The following is a 13,813-nucleotide window of genomic DNA, read 5'->3' as shown; positions in this document are numbered from 1 at the left end:
CCGGAACACTCCTGAACTATGGAAGTTAATGAACAGACTGCACGGACTGCATGCGGTTACTCTACCGAACCAAGCCCAGAGGTTGAGGAGAGTTATTAGTTCTTGCATATTTAAATGATGATGAATTGCTCTCGGTACGTCCGTATCCTTCGTTACTCCACCTACATCAAAGGAACAGTATCCGGACCAGCGAAACCTCCGGATAATGATGATGATAGGATAGTCCTTTCGTAACAGGAGACGGCGGCTTGCCAATGGGCATTGCAACACTTCATCTGTTTTTGCATATCAAATTACCACCTGGATTACCGACTAATGCCCCCGCTCTCTGTGCACCACTCCGAACGAGCGTTCCCTCAAAGTTACGCCATCAACACCGTGTTTACCTTCGCCCAGAGAAGGATAAATATTTATCCATCCACCAGGCGGGGGGGATGCTTGCGAATTGTTTGAAGGATTGACGACACGGCCCCAAACGGCTACTGCGGCGAACGAATCGCACCGTACGCTCGTAAGAACTTGCCGAGATTGTTTTACGGTTTGCGGTAGAACTAAGAGACGTTGAAGAGACAATCACAACGACTGGTTGGGCTTCTGTGTGCAAAACGTGCTTTAATACCTTCATATCGCTTTCCAGGCTTCCATGCAACTCACGCTGAAAGGCAAACCAAACAGCAAACATAATCAATCTCCCATATGAAGCAGGTGTAACGAAGGCTTTGTGTTCACAGCTACCGCCTGGACAGCACTGCCGAGGAATGCTAATTCAAAATCTCTGACACGGCGTCACGGCTAGTGTTGAGGTGAGTCCGAAGGGATAACGTAACCGTAAACCCCCGGAGATCGGTAGCAATAGGTGCTAGATGATGATGTGGAGACGTGCCAACCATCATCCTATCCAGTGAGCCGATAAATCAGTTACCCAAGCGCTCGGTAGCTCTTTTGTTGACTTGAAAGTAATTACTGGCCAGCAGAAAGAAGCCGATTTTCCGTAGCCCTCCGCACCGCGCTCACTTATTGGCGTACATATCCAGCTGAGATAGTACGGCCACAAGCGGCCATTTTGTGACCCTTTTTCCATGATTTATTTGCAAACATTCATATGGCCATAAGAATGGAGCGAAGCAGCATTACAACATAGCACACACGTCCGTGGTGCGGGGGTCTCGCTTTCTAAGGATTTATGGCTAAGCTCACTGGTGGTGGCCAGGGGTTAATGGACACCCATAGAGCATGGTTTCCATTGGAAAACCACGTTAACCTCCGTGTTGTAGAACCATCCGAGATTGGCACGAAACGACGGATGGCAAAATCCGTTCCCTTTCCACAAAAAACCGTCCACCAAATGGTCAATTACTTGTTTTCTATTTTCTATCGGACCGCTTCGTGTCGTCTGCTTTTTAGACACCCCCCCCCCCCCTCCCCAAACCCACCGCACACTGAGCAGCGGCAGTAAATGAGCGATTAGTGTGTGACCTTGCGGAACCAAAACATCGAAAAAGAGAAACCATTTATTGAACCACGTTCCATCCAAGTGAGGCCGGGTCGCACTTTTCCATCATGATAAATTTTCCGCATTCCAACTTTCGGACACGTTTTCGATCGATCTGCCATCCCCTGAAGCACTCCCCTGGATCGACAATCCATAAAAGAGCGAACGAGGCAGAGCGAGAGAGCGGGCTTTTACAGCACAGCATAGATAGCGCGATTGGGGTGTCAAGTGTCATATCCTTCGCATTCGATACGGCACAGCTGTCACGTGGCACGAGCTCGTGACGAGGGATTGCGACCTCCAAAAGCAACAACAACAACAAAAAACCGGGAGAAAAACAACCACACTATCAATGGAAAATCGGGTAGTTTACACAGAGCACAGACAGCCGCGCCTTGGAAGCCGATTCCTTCCGTGACAGGCAATTAGCTTCCATTGAAGCCATTGTCGGGTGCGTGCGCAACACTAGACGCAAGCGGTGGCGGTCAAGTGTAGTTTTTTTTTATTGCTACACAAGTGTCCATTCCCTTCTCAACCTCACTCTTGGACAAAGCACGAGACAAATCGGGATTTTTTTGTTCGTGGTTGGCCACAACCTGATGACGTTTGACACACACTCGCCTCGCCTCCCCGCTATAGCGATGGTTGATTTCGCTTTTTCGGTGATTGATCGCCATTTCCATCGCCTGCCTTCCTCGTGTTGGCGTCGTAACAACGTAGCCACGGTGATGTCCGTGGATTGGCTTGCCCGTTTAATGGCTCTACACCTGTCAAAATGGCCAATCGGCAGCACGGAGGAGGGAGCTGCTTGAGTCCCCCCGAAGTAGCATCCATCTTCTCTAGACGGGGAGGGCGAGCGAATTACGGTTACGGATGAATCTGTCATCCATCAAGGCACAGAGCCGGCAGCCGCAGATTCCTTTCGGTTGTAAATTAAACTTTACGTCGCCTGTGTGTGTGTTGTGTGGTGAGGGGCTCGATGGTTTGAAGGCATGCTGATCTGCTCGCTATGATCTCCACATGGTCGCATCGACCAGCAAAGGATTCGCTTGCATGGTTTTGCAGCGCATTCGCAATTAATGATCACACCGCGCGGTGGTGATGATGATTCGGCCAATCCGGGACATTCACTTTCTGTCAACAAACAATACACGCGAACACCGTGAGCAGGTGACCGAGTTTTCCCTGTCGGTGGACGCAGCACCCGAAAGCACCGTAACCTAATTTGTGGTTCGGTGTTTTGTGTAGTCGGGGGGCCACGAAACCCATCCACTTCCCACTTGGTGGTAGCTCTCCTGACGCAGCGTTCCGCCAAAATCATCGAACAGTATCGACACCATGCACACCCGTTAGGCAACGAGCAGAGCAGTGGCATCATTAGGGTATGGAATGCCACACCGGGGCGAGTATGGCGCGAGTCAGGCCCGGGGGGGAACGAGTTGTCCATCGTAATTGCTTCATGTAGACCACCAGCCAGCTAGCTCGCGTTCGCTATCTGCCGGTTTAGCACGCACTGCTCTCGAATGGTCGGCACTCGCTCGTTAAGATAATTGTAGTATCAAGGAAGGGAGCAGGGGAGACGTTGAAAACCAGTTCAATCGCGGGGTTTCTCGAAGTGCGATGGATTATAATTTTTATAAAAATCCTCACTTCAACGACGGATAGACTCGGATTGTTGGATGTAATTAGCAAGGACTTCAAACCATCACCTGATGATGATAGACTGTGAGTGCGAGGCTGGAATGTTTCAAGGTGAGCTACAGGATGTGAGTCACTTGAAAAGCCGATACTAGTTTAAACAAAGTACTTGGCATGCGATTGATTGAGCACTGCACCACTGCATCGGCGTAATCCATTCGTGGCATGGTGTATCCCGCATCCTAAGACGCTTTGCGTGTAGTTCAACAAACCTGCAGCAATTGCTGCTGCGAAAACCCGGGAGGCCCTCCCCCCTAGACTCCCAACCCGAGATGACAAACAACACGCAGCGGGTACCGAGAAAACTCGTACAATATAAGAACGTAGATAAACCGGATTCCCTTACGCCATAAGCTCGCAGGCACCGCATCTGCATGGCCCACCGTATGCAAGCGTTGGATTACTCAAGCGTTCCACCGGGGGGGGGGGGGGGGGGGGGCGGACGGATTATGCGTCCAGGTGGTCCTTCCCCGTCGGGTATCGTTGCACCGTTACACATGCAGGCAAGCGAAACGTTTCACCGGCCCGAACGGTAGGACAAACTTTGAATGCCAAGCGGACCGGAGGAGCACCGACCGACAGCGGAGATTACACCAACCACCGGCGACCAAGCAAACCAACGAAAGAGATGAGGTTAAGGTACAGCAGCACAACAACCCGGACAGCAAGTTGGAGGAAGGTACGGATCGAAATCGAAAGCTGTTTATGCAAAACGAAACGAAACCACGACGACGATGACGACGACGGGTGCGATGGACGAGCGGCGTTATGACTTTCACATTTCAAGCTCGCACCTCAGGCTGCATCCGGTGACCCGTTTATAGCGTCGTCGTGCATGCATCCGGAGTCCGGTGCCGGCATGTGGTCGTTTCTTGACACGAGATGGGAGTTTGTTGGTATGTTTCGCAGGCACATGCCGCCCCTGTAGCTTCGCAATATGAGCTGCACACAACGGAGACAATAGATCACAATGAACCTTCGGATAACCTCACAAGCTCACAGATGAGATCTTAGGAGTTGTGTGCTTCAAACTTCCTTCACGGCTACTGCGTGACACACGAAGGTCTCTCTCTCTCTCTCTCTCTCCCGCCCTTCGAGTGTGATCTATTGTTTTTCACTTTGTCGTCAAGGTTCCCGTCCTTCTATTTCACCTGCTTCGTTAGGGTTCGCCGCAGCATTCACCCTTCCAGCTCGTGGTGATCCAATTAAAATCCTATTAAGCTGCCCGAGTGAATCGGATTTAGACTCTCCGCTTGTGATTCAACGCCGACACGCAACCTTCCTACGATGACCTACGCGGTACGCGAGGGAGGCTCGGCTGGCTTGGCTTCAAGTTTAGAGCAATCTGGGCTCCCGAATAAAACCGTCGGCCGCCGGAGGTCTCGGTCATGGATGAGCTCGACGGAAATTGGATTGTGGGCTCGTGAGTCAGCTGATCGTGATGTCGGCGTGATGGATGACCGACGTTCGATCGATCGTCTTTCGCGATCGCCCCACACCGTGCTTTACGAGATCGGGTCGATGCGCTGCAACGGTTCCAATCCAATTGAAATTTGAGATTTTGAGCATTAGAGCCGCGATCTTGGCTACCGTTTGTTTGCGCAGAGGGGGGAGGGGGGGGGGCGAAACTATTTTCTATTGCTCATGATTTGATCTTCCACTTTTCCTAGCGTGTCTGCGGGCGGGAGGTCCACAGACGCACACCGTAGCAGACCAACTCACTGTCATGGTCACGGATTTTCGGAGGTTTGTTGGTTCCGCTAGCCGCTGGACGGGCGGCTTTCCATACGAAAAATTTCACTTAACCCACTGCCGGCTACCGCTGGAATAAGATGTTTCGATTCTTGACCATGAAGCGCCCTAAATTCCGCCACTGCGGAACCGACACTTGTTTGGCACTTTCGACAGTAATTGCCCGATGGACATACCGATCGCAATCCCATCCCGAAATGGGGCGCAGTACAATTTGTCCTACAAAAAAAGTGAATGTCGTGTCGTGTGCTTTCGTAAGACTGTGGCCAATTTTCTGATTGTAAAACGATAAAAAGAACCATTCGGGAAACGGGTGCACTGATGAAATTATACTTTCGAATGAAACCTCGCCCTGGAAAGGGCCCAAAAGGGTCTGCGCACTTTCGTGAAGTGATTGTGTACTTGAAGGAATATTTCTTAGACGAAACCTCCCCTTCGCCAGATGTACTTGTGGCTGCCCATTCCATTAAGAAAGGGCCTCGGAAGTGCTGCTACTACAAGAACTGTAGGGCAGGTGTAGCAGCAGCAGCAGCAGCAGCAGCAGCATTGTTTTCCCTACGGCCAGCAAGACGCGATCGATCGATCAACGATCTCCTGGCAAGTGAAAGGTGAAGGCACTCACCCGTCTGAAGGCCAACAAACTGCATCAAACCAACAACCAGCTCTGTAGCCAAGAAACTGGGCCATCACTTTCATTGCCCCGGACGGTGACAGCAGCGCCAGCGCGATGATCGTGGCCGGGCCGGCCTGAGAGAGAGGATACCGTCGGCAGCTCGTCACTTTCATTTACGCTTCGCGAATTAACGGAAGATGGGCGGAGGCGTTCCGGTGGCTCCACGTTTTGTGACCAGATCGCGCAACACCATCGCACCGTATCATCGCACCCGGTGCACCCACACGAGACCAGACCATCGTGTAATAGGGTTTAAAAGAAAGTACTGCTGTTGCCCTGGCCGCGCAGCGGGTGGTGGGTAGGGAATTGAATCATTTTCGTTTTCCCTTTTTTTTTTCCTCGACATCAACTCGCATCCCATTCCAAACATGCAACAAACTATGGGGCATGTGATTGCACATTTGCAAATTGCTAAACTTGGAGCTTCCCCAACCCAAAATGCCCAATGATACTCCCCATCGGTCTCATTGGGCGATTCCGACATACACGTGGTGCATCTGAACATTAGCTGGAGATGGAAAGACGAAGGTATGTGATGAGGGCGAAGAGGCTACTCATCTGGTGCCTTGGTGGGCACCAGGCTGCGCTCCGCTCCGTTCGGTCATGAACGCGTATAAACAACCTACTCCAACCCCAACCACTCGAAGGCCTTCGATTATTAGTCCGCTCGGTCGGTCGGTCGGTCGGTCTGATGTGTGCGCATGTTTGATGCGTTACGTTTGTGCGGACGTTAAGCGGCTGCCACTACTGCTTGGCTTCTGCGGAAGCCCAGTAGTTAGTATACGCACACGCACACCTATCACGGTGTTGGTGGTGGCGGAGGGTTGGGTTACAGACCAACGAAGGTCTACTGGCCAGCTCTAGTGTGCGTCCCTCAGATAATGGCTAACTCGCTACGCCATTGCGAATCGCAACTTCAGCAACCTAGTGAACTCTCTACCGTAATGGAGTACCAGCGATTAGATGCAACCGCTAATTTCGGGCCGACCGGGCTTGAACGGTGATCACTGTCACCAAAAGGGATGGCCATTGCGGCCACCAACCTGACACTGAACTCTGAACCGCAGTCCAACCCTCGGTCGGTACGCTAATGAGCTTGATGATGAGAAATGTGCCCCGTGAGCAGAAGGTCCACCTCGAATCGCATTTGCTTCCACCTCAGTGCTGCATCGGAAGCAACCATCTGTGACCGGACCGGACGTCATAAACGGACGGCCAAGTTCGGTCAGGGATCGATTTTCGTCGATTAGGCAACGGAACGACAAATGAAACCGAGTGCTATGCAGTCACCTTCCTTTTGCAGAAACCTCGTCGTGCTGCTGCTGTTGCTGTCCTTCGCAATCACCATCACCACCATATCGCCATTCCGCTCCTGTCACCTGCCCCGGTTAGCTTCGCACCGTTGTCACCGTTGTGGCAGCGGGTAGTCCCGGCTCTTTGTTTCTATTTCCGCGCGCAGCTTAACAGCACAAATGAATGTAAATCTAATTTAATCGATTTTCGAACTTGCAAAGCCGCCACCGAATGGTTGCGCCATCGCCATCGTCGTCGTCGTCGTCGTCGCCCTGCTGGCAAGAGTCGTAAAAGTCGTAATTTATGCGTTTTCTGCTCGATTGAATGTCGAACCGAAAGCCTGGGAAAGTCATTGGACCGACGCACGTATGTATGTGTGTCCGTGTATGTAAGGTTTTTACAATGTTTTCCCAGTAGCGTCAGGCAACCTGAGCTGAGGCTGAAGTTACCAACGTATGTGTGTTTGTCTATGGGTGAAGGTGCCCCTCCCGGATGCTAAGCATCGACGAAGCGTATCTACCGATTCCGTATCGGGATCGATCGATCGAATCCGTGCCGAAGGCCGGGAGTTGCCGGCGTTTGTTGTAATGAAAATGTTATTTTATGGATTGTGCTAACAAAGCACGGTCGGACCGGGTGTGGGGTGGCGAGAGCGTGATCGGAGAGTAAAGGATCGAGGACCGGGATCTATTGCAACAACGCCTAGCAAGGACGAATACATATTAGTAAACCCCCCCCCCCCCCTGGGTGGATGAACAGTATACTACACCTGCTGGTACCTCCATTGAATGGCTATGCAAATACACAGCACACAACCCCCCCTTTTTGGTGCCATCATTGAGTGAGCCATCTGAGAGAGCGTAGAGCCCGTGCAGAGATCTAAGTTGAATTGCGGGCGATGGGCCAATAAAAGTCTATTCGATGGTTTCTCCGTTGAATCGGATTAAAGCACCGGCAGCTTACCAGGCCGTGGCATGTAATCAAACTGCGTTAACGGCCTCTCTTCGTTTTATCTACAGTTGCAGAAGGTGTCTTCGTGAAGATTCGTACTGGAGAGAGAGAGAAACCACTGATGGTCTACTGCCATGCCAACGTAAAGCGCTTTAATGTCCTTCGATTCGGCACCATCGTGGTGGTTGTGCCAACTTTTGGCCAACGCACCCAAAGCCGTCGTTCAATCATGCGTTATTCACCGCAAAACTTCACGGAGCGTCTAGTATCGATAGCCTCTCAGAGCAGAGCGGAGCTGGCGGAGTGTGAGGTAAGTTAAACTGCCGGCAATCGTCGGCTTCAACGAGGCGTGCTACCGGCACCGGGCTACCGGGGAAGGGTAGCGGCCATTAGCGGTGCAACAGCGCTGCAGTTGCAAATTGCATCAATTGTGGTTCACCTCACCTTAGAGCTTAACTTGCTGGGCTGAGTCAAGGTGTACTTGAAGGTTCAGAAGCAGAAGAGGTGTATTGGAGTGGAGTAGCGTCGGAAGCAGCGTGTCGGAACAGCATGTGGGAACACTTGTAAGACCACCCAAATACTTGATGAGATCAGATCAGATCGCGAAATCTGATATTCATATGAGTTCAATCGGATTGAATGTGGTACGATAAGGTCATGGTACGAACACACAAGCACTCCAATTAGTTTCTCGGACGAAAGTGACCAATACCAGTAGAAAAGAATGCGTTAGAAGCGGCCACGATAGCTTCACCGCCGAGTCTCTAATCTGATATAGACTTAAGGGTGGAAGTATGTTGCATTGGAATTTAATCATTAAGTCATTGATTTCACACCATAATTACACAGCAAATTACTAAATTAAAGCGACTGACCATGCAGCGAAAAATCTAGATGCTTTACACTTTTCTGTTGTGCTAACGCATTTTATCAACTTCCAAAATCTAACATTAGATACGAGGAGTTCAAGTACAAACCACATCAACTCATACAAGAAGAGCAACCATCGCGCCAACAAATGGCACAGGGAAAAGTGAACAGAGAATCCAAATTAACTTTCCAATCTGGCAGAAGCTTCACAACCAAAAAAAGGCTACTACTCCTGCCACTCGTTCCGTCTTCTGCAAATGGTATTACGCGACAGGGGAAAGAGTCCCACCGTCCCCAAAGAGTAGCTGATGAGCAACTGACGGGTGTCGCCTGTGCGATACCATCACTATCACCATCATCATCATCAAGCGCTCCCAAGATTCCCACTCCGTTCTGCGTTCCAAAACGAAAGTCTGCTGCAGCGGTAAGTGCAGCGGTAAGTGAACGAGTGAAATGACACGCAAACACACCCATCGTACCCGAAAACAATGATTATGTGCCCCTCTACCCATGATATACTGAATGTGCTGAGCTGGGTCCGGGGTGCGAGATTGCATTTTGCATAGAAAGCATACAAGTTGAGCGACAACAAAGTGCCAAAGTGCAACGCGAAAGTGAAATGGGATGGGAAAGGGAGTGGTGGGTGCAATGGGTTCATTGTCAGATCTCGGAGTAAGCGAGGGAACTTCGTAAGAACGTGTGTGCGGTGTGTGTTTGAATGTGAGCAAGCGGATTAGGTTAGTGCAAAAGCATCAAAGCAGGCAAAGCGCTGGGCAAAGAAGAAAAATCTTTTTTCCGCACTTTTTGTTAGTGAACGAGAGGTTGAATGGAGTATTTTTCCCCCGAAAACCCAGCATCATGATGCTTTCATCTATTCTGGGGCTCTCGTTCTTGGGAAAAGCCAATGGCTATACGCAATATTTCCACGCAGCACACACATGTAAGGACACCATCACCAGGGGACGTGGAATGCCAGAAAAAAAGGCTAAGCTAGAAAAGGTGCAGGGGACTAAAGGGGACCAAAACCAGGCTCCTGTGATGTTGAACACACGCGGTTGCAGCGCACCGAAGAACGTTGCAAAAGGATTTGTAACCGAAAGCGACCATTCGACGACGACGAACCGTCGATCCTATTGGGAAGCAACAATAACAATAACAACAACACCAACACCAACAGTGGCACCGCAATGGAGGCGCACTGGACGAACGGTCGGAGTATGTAGCATTCTCATCACCAACCAGCAGCGAAAGGAAGGCATCGCAACAAACCACCGAAAGGGAAAAAAAACCCGGTGAAAAGCACGCCACACTGGAAATGATGAAAAGGAAAAGGATGTTTACTCACACAGAAAGCAGAACGCGAACAGCGCAAAGTTGAGCACTCGGAAGCCATTCATCTTGTTGGCCTGGTCCTGCCGTTCAGCCGTTTTTCCACTGAATTCACCACCGAAGCTTGCCGGCCTGCGCGTTCGTTCACTCTCCTGTACCTCTTCTTTTTGGGGCGCTGATGAAATGTGACCAGCTCAGCACATCAGCACACTCCGCCGCCGTCGAGTTTTGCCGAAAATGGAGCCACACCGGTAGAACACGGCACGCAACAAAGAACACGTCGTTTGAAGTCCGGTTCCCGGTTTTCCGATGCACTGGAACCTACAATACGGACACGCACACGCACACACAAAGCACTATCACACGCACTGAATTGAGCCACTAAGGATTGGCACTAAAAGGAAGAAAACGGAGATAAGAATAGAGGGATGCCGTAAAGCCAATTACAGACCCGCTTCTATCCATTCGCACACGTCACAACTCAACAGGGCAGTCGCAGGGATCTACGATCAGCAGTCAGCACAGCACGGTTTGCTAGAGACTAATCTGCCCCTTAGCGACGCACAACGCACGATGAGACACACACTCGGTTTCGATTTTTGCTTTAACGTTCACTCTGTGTTCGTCCACTAAATATCAAAATACGCCAGGAGCAATTTGAAAACCAAAAAAAAAACCCCCACAGGAACAAATAGACAACAACGGTTCGTTGGGCCATTTGGAGGAATCGAAAATCAATTCCTCGCGGCCATATCGTACTGTTCCCGTGGCTTGGTTCGGTTGCAGGAGGGTAGGGCGACAAATTTGCATTTGGAATGTCGCGCAAAACAACTCGCGGCTCCTCGTCGCGGCTCTCGACTTGGTTGTCTCTGGGAGAAGATGGCAGATTTTTGGGCTTTTCACTTTTCGCACCTTCACCGAGGTCGGCTCGGATCTCCTTCGCGCTTTGGAATTACTGATTGCTGGATGCTGGAATCTGGAAATGAATAGAAAGAGTCATAATTAATTCCGGGAGGCTCTCGGGCAGGGTGCTGCTGTACTGCGCCATCTTATGAATAATCAAATTAACTGGAAAGAAATGGAGAGTTAGATCGTTATGCCAGCTCCTTCGCGGTCTGTTTGTTGGAGCAGAACCTTGCTGGGAACCGTTTTTGGGGAGTGAGAGTTTGGAAAAGAAATGACTAGAAAGCCGTGTTGTCACCTGATCGATTCGATGCGATCCGATCTGTTCGAGACATTACGCACGACTGTTCGCCTCCGTCCGGACGGATTACTCAATGTTCGTCTCGGCAGAGAAACCGGCATTCCGACCGGAATCATCGTCGAGGAGGGGGTCATCGTCTCGACGAGCACGAGCCTGGCAGATCCGGCTTTTACCGTGCAATCACCGTACTGTGCGCCGGGGTTCGGAAAGATGCAATCAACCGGTCAAACCGGACGTTCGAGATGCACTCCACTTGCAACCGAGCACAGTGCCGCTCGAGAGTTGTTCGTTATCGTTTGATTCCAAAAAAAGCTCTGTCTTCTTTCATCCCTTCTTCCTCTGCCTTTCGGAGCGATGAATCACGATCGTAGAGGCATCAGCACCGAATCGCCGGATTGTTGATTATGTTCTTCACCTTTGACAGGCTTCACAAGAGACACTGTAGTGAAGTAGTCGTTGTTTGAGGTAGTGAAAGCGCTAACCGTACGGTTTGATTAATTACACTTGCTGGAGGTATCGGATCGGATTTCACAAATTTTCAAACACCTCGAGGATTTGGGACCTGAAGACCTTTTCGCACTAGCGGCGAGTGCGACTCAAGTGGCTTCCAGTGTTGTCGGTTTTTGGTCAAAGGATTTGCTCGAGGTGGGATGCGCTTTTCGGGGTGAAAGTTTCCAGCATTCCAGCATCAATCCAACACACCGTAAACCCGTGCGGCGTCCCGTGGCTACCCTGTTAAAAAAGGTCTTTATCATTTTCAATTGATTTCCGCTTTTGGCCGCTGGTCACAGACGACGACGATGATGTCGGCGACCACAAACACTCTGAATGGAGCGTCGGAGAATTGTGTTGTAACCCATCTCGAAGGTCCGATCCCGCATTACGAGCACGTTCCAAACATCTTGTCGGGCACCAGGGACATCGGAGGCTATCGGTTCTATCGAACCATCCGGATGCTAGCGGTCGCCTGAAGCACCTAGTTTGCGGTCTGTAAACTGCTACCACCAACCATCGCCACTGGCGGAACCACAGGCGAGCAAAAAGGCAAAGAGCAAACGGAAAAAGGGTCTCCCCCCCGGAGCGACATTACAGCACCAACGGTCGATGGACCGCGCTTGTAAAGGTACCCACCGACCGCCCTCGGGGGGGAAGAGAAAGACGGTCTCAGTGATGCCACCAACTAATAGAAATAAAGCATTTTTCGAAAAAGATTACCCAGGAAGTCGCAGGAGCTACCGAGCTCCACCCTAGCTCCTGTCGTCGGTATGCTAGAACGGAAGCGGAAATGGCGAAGCTGATGATGGTGACGTTGCCTCGGTGAACGCATTCAAGGGCCCCGAGGGGTTGGTGGAAGAAAGATTTGTGGATTCGGTGGTTCGGTAACCGAAACCACAAACACCCGGTCATAGCGGGCCTCTTGGCTGTTGGCTATCTTGCTTTTCGTGATGCCTGGTGGCTGGTCGCTTGAAATGACACAGTTTTATCGGTGTCGCAGCTCGGATCGGCATACCGAGATAGAATAGCCAGCCACCACTCCAACCACCAAGCGTACTGGTGAATGGGGACATTTTCTGGTTGGTTCGCGACCAGTCTGACGGTCGACTGAGAAGGGGGAAGGAGGGAGGGAGGGACGGTGGTTTAAGATGAACATCTTTTTCGTGATCTGTCTGTCCCATCGTGTCCGTCCGTCTGGACGGTGACGGTGATGTGCTGTAAGGTTGGCGCAAAAAATCGTGTATTTGTCATTCAAAGGGCGAAGGTAGCAACCATGAATGAGCTTTTGACGTGATATCAGATACCTAACGCTGGTGAGGTACCAGTGCAAACCTGAGAAGAGGCTGGTTTTTGTGATAATTGGACAACTTTTTAGTTTGTTTAACCTTAAGGAGGGCTTAAGGCATTTAATGTTTTTCGTGCCATTTTTTAAATCATTTTCCATGAATGTTGATGCATTTAAGAATATTGAGAAAAAATGTTTGGGTCAGTCGAAGCAACACTGACTTAGATAGTTGTTTTTTTTTTAATCTGCCTTTCCCAAAACCAACGTTTTCAACGTCGGTGCCCATCGTAGCATAAAAACTACTGAAGCGTTCGATTTAAAATTTTTAACACATAAACTGAACACAATTTTCCAGTTAACTCAGGCATGTTTACATTAAACATATTGATACTTTTATTAAAACAATTATATAATACTCGTTTTTTGGGTAAAATCGTAAAAAGTATCATTTTTTCAAATTCAAAAATCTGCCAAAAATCGAAAAATTGGAAATTCAACAAAAACTCGACGGGGCTACCTGGATAAACTCATAATCTTTCCAACGAGTATCGGTTTGTATTTTTCTGATAACACATCACGCAGCGCACGTTTAAGCGACGAACCCGGTTTGATCTTTGATCTTTCTGTTACCAAATGTGATCACTTTTTCAACTTCAAATGCTAATGAAATGCTGTTTTCATAAATCTTCCCCAAAATAGAACTAAATAATCTTGAAAAGTTGCAGTTTCAAATAACATTCACTTGACCTAATAAAGTTGAGCAGTTTTTTC

The 13,813-nt window shown here is 49.9% G+C and overlaps 1 protein-coding gene across 5 annotated transcripts in view; it reads right to left on the bottom strand.

Moving 5' to 3' along the window:
• Positions 1-13,813, bottom strand: part of LOC126570824 (uncharacterized) — a 66,549-nt gene that overhangs the window by 26,304 nt on the left and 26,432 nt on the right. For all 5 annotated transcript variants that reach the window (XM_050228857.1, XM_050228856.1, XM_050228859.1 and 2 more), the window contains exon 2: positions 10,075-10,452. In XM_050228857.1, the coding sequence (XP_050084814.1) occupies positions 10,075-10,126 (52 nt within the window). In that variant the 5' untranslated portion in view covers positions 10,127-10,452. The remainder of the gene's footprint in view (positions 1-10,074; positions 10,453-13,813) is intronic.

This window comes from Anopheles aquasalis, chromosome 2 (assembly GCF_943734665.1).
Source record: "Anopheles aquasalis chromosome 2, idAnoAquaMG_Q_19, whole genome shotgun sequence".
Taxonomy (NCBI): domain Eukaryota; kingdom Metazoa; phylum Arthropoda; class Insecta; order Diptera; family Culicidae; genus Anopheles; species Anopheles aquasalis.
This window is presented reverse-complemented; position numbering and strand designations above follow the sequence as displayed.